The 6,000-nt window shown below is 51.1% G+C and overlaps 1 protein-coding gene across 1 annotated transcript in view; it reads left to right on the top strand.

Annotated features, from left to right (window-relative positions):
• Nucleotides 1–4,952: 4,952 nt before the first annotated feature.
• The window catches only part of LOC119975511 (lactosylceramide 4-alpha-galactosyltransferase-like), a 127,640-nt gene continuing 126,592 nt past the window's right edge, over nucleotides 4,953–6,000 (top strand). The window contains exon 1 of the mRNA XM_038815285.1: nucleotides 4,953–5,216. Coding sequence (XP_038671213.1) covers nucleotides 5,195–5,216 — 22 coding nt within the window. The 5' untranslated portion in view covers nucleotides 4,953–5,194. The remainder of the gene's footprint in view (nucleotides 5,217–6,000) is intronic.

The raw sequence follows: 6,000 nt of genomic DNA, 5'->3' as shown, positions 1-6,000 counted from the left end.
CAACTGTGGCTTTATTGCAGTAAGATGTGTGGCCTCCCACAGCAGCTAGCGAAATAACTGCTGAATAGAGGACATGCATTTATACTCCTCCTACTGGGCGGAGCCAGCTGGCAGGGGCTACCGGTGAACCTGTAGTACAGGTCCTACCTTACATCACCTAAAACAGGTGTAACAGTGGTTTACCACACCGTACAGGCAGGTTGCCTCCTGTGGAGAATGAGAGTCATCATTCCAGCATTGTTATGAAAATGTGTATTGAATCAGTTGCAGCAAGGCCACTGTGTATTGTAATGAGTTAAGAATGGCCAACAGTTATTTTTGGTGGCCGAGGCTGGATGCCGAAATCAAGGGGAAGGTGGGAATGTGTTTGTCTTGTGTAAAAGTGCGGAACCTGCCGTCATTAGCCCCGTTGCACCCTTGGGAATAGCCACAATAGACCTGGCAATGGATACATAGGCCGGACCGTTTGAAGGGCGAATATTTCTCACTCAAAACTGCTTGAAGTTGCCATCATGAAGTCAACGTGATTGGAGAAAACAATTCTGATATAACGTGAAATCTTCAGCAGATTCCATTATCCTGAACCACTGGAGAACAATAATGGACCACAGTTCATGTCTCAAGATAAACTACTTGAAGGAGGAGGAAATTCAACACATCTCGTCCGCTCCTCATCACCCTGACACAGATGGGCTGGCAGAATGCTGAAACATTTGTTAAAGGTAACCAGAGAACAATGTTCATTGTGTAAATGTTTGAGCCAATTCCTGCTCACATACAGGAACACTGCGCACTCAACAACCCAAGTTTCTCCCGCGTTGTTAATGGTTAAACTTCACCTCGGCACAGAATTCGATTTGCTAAAACCGATAAAAGAAATTGTTGAGAGAAAGCAGCAGGATCTGGTCAGACGGCGGGAGAATAAGACAAAACTTTGTGTTTTGGCAAGAAATTATACAACGAGTGAAAAATGGATTCCTGTCACCATCTTAGCACAGACAGGGCCCGTCTCCTACACTGTACAAACCCCAGAAGGAGAAGGCATGTGGATCCACTTTTGACGACAATAACCAATCACCAGAGGCAGAACCAACAGAGAGTCCAAATCCAAATCCAGGACCCTCCTGTTAACCGGATACCAACCAAACCAATTGAGGAAAACAGCACCTCAGTTGTGAATCAAACAGCGGGGAAATGCTGAAGAAATCAGACGCACAAAGGGACTTGTGAGTCCTTGTTTAAGATTCTCAATGTTAACGTGCATGTTCAGTTGGCAGTTAGGGAGGCAAATGCAATGTTAGCATTCATGTCGACAGGGCTAGAATACAGACCAGGGATGTACTGCTGAGGCTGTATAGGGCTCTGGTCAGACCCCATTTGGAGTCTTGTCAGCAGTATTGGGCCATGTATCTAAGGAAGGATGTACTGGCCTTGGAAAGGGTTCAGAGGAGGTTCACAAGAATTATCCCAGTAATGAAGAACTTGTCGTATGAGGAATGGTTGAGGACCCTGGGTCTGTACCCGTTGTAGTTTAGAAGGATGAGGGTGGATCTCATTGAAACTTACAGGATACTGCGAGGCCTGGATGGAATGGACGTGGAGGGGTTGTTTCCACTTGTAGGAAAAACTAGAAGCAGAGGACACAATCTCAGACTAAAGGGACAATATTTTAAAACAGAGATGAGGAGGAATTTCTTCAGCCAGACGTTGGTGAATCTATGGAACTCTTTGCCACAGAAGGCTGTGGAGGCCAACTTACTGAGTGTATTTAAGACTTAGATAGGTTCTTGATTCATAAGGGGATCAGGGGTTATGGGGAGAAGGCAGGAGAATGGGGATGAGAAAAATATCAGCCATGATTGAATGGCGGAGCATACCTTATGATGGGCTGAGTGGCCTAATTCTGCTCCCATGTCTTATGGTCTTATGGTCACTGGTTCAAAGGCCTAGATCTCCCTTCCTAACAGCACGGAAGGTGTACCTACACCACATGGATTGCAGGGGTTCAAGAAGGCAGCTCACCACCTTGTTAAGGGCGATTAGGGATGGGCATATGAATGTCCACATCCCTTCAATGAAATATTCGGCCTCATCTAGAGACCGCGTCCAGTTCTGGGCACCATACTTGAGGAAGGATGTGAAGACATTGACAAGAGTACAGAGGAGATTCACAAGAATGATTCCAAGGATAAAGAATGGTAGCTTGAGGATATATTGGTGAGGTTGAGAGAAAAGAAGGCTCAGCAGAAACCTGATAAAGGGATTCAAGGTCATGAGGGACATGGACAGGGTAACCTGTGTGAAACTGTTCCACTCAGGAGAAGATCAGTAACCAGAGGGCACAGGTTCAAAATAATTGACAAAAGGAATAAACGTTATATGAGGAAAAATGTTTTCACCCAGATGGTGGTTGGAGTTTTCAGGACCTTGGGGCAGTGGGGAGAGGAAGTTCCAGGAGGGGGCGCATGCGGTCAGGGTCGGGCCCTAGGACTCCGTTTTCCACAACATAGCCAAGGATGGCTAGGCGGGTTGTGCGGAAAACACATTTCTCCTTATTGTAGGTGAGGTTAAAGGAGTTTAGCGGTGTGGAGGAAATGCCGGAGGTTTTCACCATGGTCCTGCTGGTCATGGCCGCAGATGGTGACATTATCCAGATACGGGAACGTGGCCCGTCGCCGTACTGGTCAACCATTCGGTCCATTTCTCGCTGGAAGACCGAGACCCCATTAGTGATGCCGAAGGGGACCCTGAGGAAGTGGTAGAAGCGGCCATCTGCCTCAAAGGCAGTGCATTGGCGGTCCTCCCAGTGGATAGGGAGCTGGTGGTACGGGGACTTCAAGTCAACTGTGGAGAAGACTCGATACTGCGCAATCTGGTGGACCATGTCAGAAATGCGGTGGAGGGGGTACGCATTGAGTTGCGTTTACCGGTTGATGGTCTGACTGTCGTCGATGACCATCCGGTGCTTCTCCCAGCCTTGACGACCACCACTTGGGCTCTCTAGAGGCAGGTACTAGCCTCAATGATCCCCTCTCGTAGGAGTCGCTGGACCTCCGACCTGATAAAGGCCCTGTCCCGGGCACTGTGTCATCTGCTCCTAGTAGCGACCGGCTTACAGTCTGGGGTGAGGTTAGCGAAGAGCGAGGGTGGGGCATCCTTAAGGATCGTGAGGCTACAGGCGGGGAGGGGGGCAGGGGTCCACCGAACTTTAAGGTAAGTCTTTGGAGGTGGCACTGGAAGTCGAGCCCCAGTAATAGGGCAGCGCAGAGATGGGGAAGGACTTCGAGCTTAAAGTTAGTGTACTCTACACCTGATACAGGAAGGGTTGCGACACAGTACCCCCGGATTTCTACTGAATGTGATCCGGAAGCCAGGGAGATTTTCTGGGTCGCGGTTAAAATTGGGAGGGAACAGCGCCTTACCATAAAGCTGTCTGTACTCCCGGAGTCGAAGAGGCAGGCCGTTGATCCAGACGGTCATCGTGGATTTTGTGAGACGATTAGGTTGAGACTGGTTGAGTGTGATGGAGGCGAGCTTCGGAAGGTGATGGGTGTACCGGTCGGAGATAGCGGCGGGTTCCAGGGCTCCAGGGAGGCTGTGGAGTGGTCTCAACATGGCGGCCCCCATAGGTCACGCATGGTGGGTGGCATCGGAGATGGCGTCAAAGATGACGGCCCCCATGGGTCGCATTTGGCGGGCGAAATTGAAGATGGTGGTGAAGATGGCAGCGCCCACGGGTCGCACATGGCGGGTGGTGTGGCAGCTGGGGGGTGGCCCCGACAGGCAGCAGGCAGTGCTGCTGGGCCTAGGAGTTTTAGGGAGAGGTCAGGCCTGGCAGGCTTTCGCAAAGTGGCCCTTCCTCCCATACCCGTTGCAAGTCACATTCTGTGCAGGTTAGAGTTGTCTGGGATGCTTACCCTGGCTGCAAAAATAGCACTTCGGGCTTCCGGCATTGGTGGGCTGCTGCGCGGCAATGGCTTGCGCCGCACTCGAGTCGGATGATGGCGACGCCCACGAGGTCCACGAGGGTGCAGTTTGGTCGGAGGTGTAGGTCTCCATGTTCTCGAAAGCCACCTCCAGCGAGTTTGAGAGCTGCACTGTCTCTGGGAGGCCGAATCAAGCAATCGCTGGCGGATGTAATTCAATTTAATGCCTGCGACATAGGTGTCCCTGGTCAACAGCTCCGTGTGTTGGGTAGCCGATACCGCCTGCCAAGCACAGTTCCGGCCGAGTACCCGCAAGGCACGCAGGAATTCGGCTTGTGATTCTCCGGGGCGTTGACACCTTGTGGCAAGAAGGTGCCTAGCATACGCCTCATTTACAGACTTTACATATTGTCCCTTAGCAGCATTATCACCTCCGTGTACGAGGGGGCGTCTCTGATGAGAAGGAAAACTTGCGTTGAGTATTTGCTGCTTTTGGAGGTCGGTGACGTCTTCGGTGGAGGATCCGAGGTAAGCTTCGAAGCAGCTTAGCCAGTGCTCGAATGTTGCAGTGGGTCCGCTCCAGGCGATCAGGCTTGAGCGATGAATTCGTTTGAAAAGTTCAGCTTATTAAATTGATGTGCCATCAAGGAACACAAGATGAATAATGAACGTAACTGAGGATTTAATAAGATAAACAGGAAGCCTGCTGGCCTCTGATCCAAACTGGGGCAGTGTAGTCGAAACCACATTTAAAAATGAGAAGTTACCAAGCTCACCCTGTGAAAGGTTGCTGAAGTTTTTCACATCACTGCAGTTAGAGGGGCGGCACTACGGCTTCACAGCGCCAGGGTCCCTGGTTCAATTCCCAGCTTGGGTCACTGTCTGTGCAGAGTCTGCACGTTCTCCCTGTGTCTGCGTGGGTTTCCTCCCACAGTCCAAAGACGTGCAGGTTAGGTGGACTGGCCATGATAAATTGCCCTTAGTGACCAAAAAAGGGTAGGAGGGGTTACTGGGTAACGGGAATAGGGTGGAAGTGAGGGCTTAAGTGGGTCCCTGCAGACTCGATGGGCCGAATGGCCTCCTTCTGCACTGTCGCGGGTGGGTTAATGATGCGAGACAGAAAGCTGAACTGCAGAGACTAACTGGTGGAGAGAGGCTCATTGACACCGCCCAGTGAATGAGAAAGCTCTCACCACAAGCCGTCAGCACAACTCGACCCCAACACTGCTAACGGTGCAAGATCACAGCCTGTGTCCCAGAAACCGACAATGGGTTCGTCCGCTTACAAAGGTAAATGACTGATTTGACCCCAATCTTCCTCCCTATTTCTCTATAACCACACCTTCCCCCCCCCCCCCCCCCCCCCGCCGCCGTCTTTGTCTATTTCGAAGTTGCTGTTTGCGGAGTTTCGTGAAAACCCAAAATGCGCCCCCCACCCCCGTTGTTGTTGGAATTATTTCTCAACTTTACAGCAGGAATCCCCCCCGCCTGCAGAGTTCAGAAAGCTGGTGGGTTGAATTGTGAGCCAGAGGTTCCTCTCTCTCCCCCCCTCCCCTCGGACTGAGAATATTCGCCTTGAGCCGCTGACTCAGCCTGGAGCTAGGGCAAATGTCCCATTAAACCTCTCGCCGCTGAGGTTAGTGTCTGGCTATAGGCCGGAACTGATGATCCCCGGCCCCCTCCACAGACCCCCGGCCTCCTCCACAGACCCCCGGCCTTTACTGTAGAAAAAAAAACCACATTCTAAAGTGCTTTGAAAACGAGCTTTTTTCTATTTAAAAAAAATCCCCTTTTCTTGGCCTCCTCTATCATGAGAAAACCACAGCATTGCGAAGTTGATGAGCATATCGAAATACTGTAGTAGCAGAAGTAGGCCATTCGACCCCTCGCTCGAGCCTGTTCTGCCACTCAGTCAGATCATAGCCGAAGTGATCGTTGCCCCAGGTTCACTTTCCTGCCTATTCCCCAGGGAGAGAGTGAGGAGGAGAGAGTGGGGAGGGGAGAGAGTGGGGAGGGGAGGGGGCCAGAGCAATGTGAAACCTTCCTGTGATGGCTGGAGTATTTTCTGAACTCC

The sequence above is a fragment of the Scyliorhinus canicula genome, chromosome 13 (assembly GCF_902713615.1).
Source record: "Scyliorhinus canicula chromosome 13, sScyCan1.1, whole genome shotgun sequence".
NCBI classification, from domain to species: Eukaryota; Metazoa; Chordata; class Chondrichthyes; order Carcharhiniformes; family Scyliorhinidae; genus Scyliorhinus; species Scyliorhinus canicula.
The sequence above is the reverse complement of the archived record's forward strand: the minus strand, read 5'-3'. Positions and strand labels throughout refer to the sequence as shown.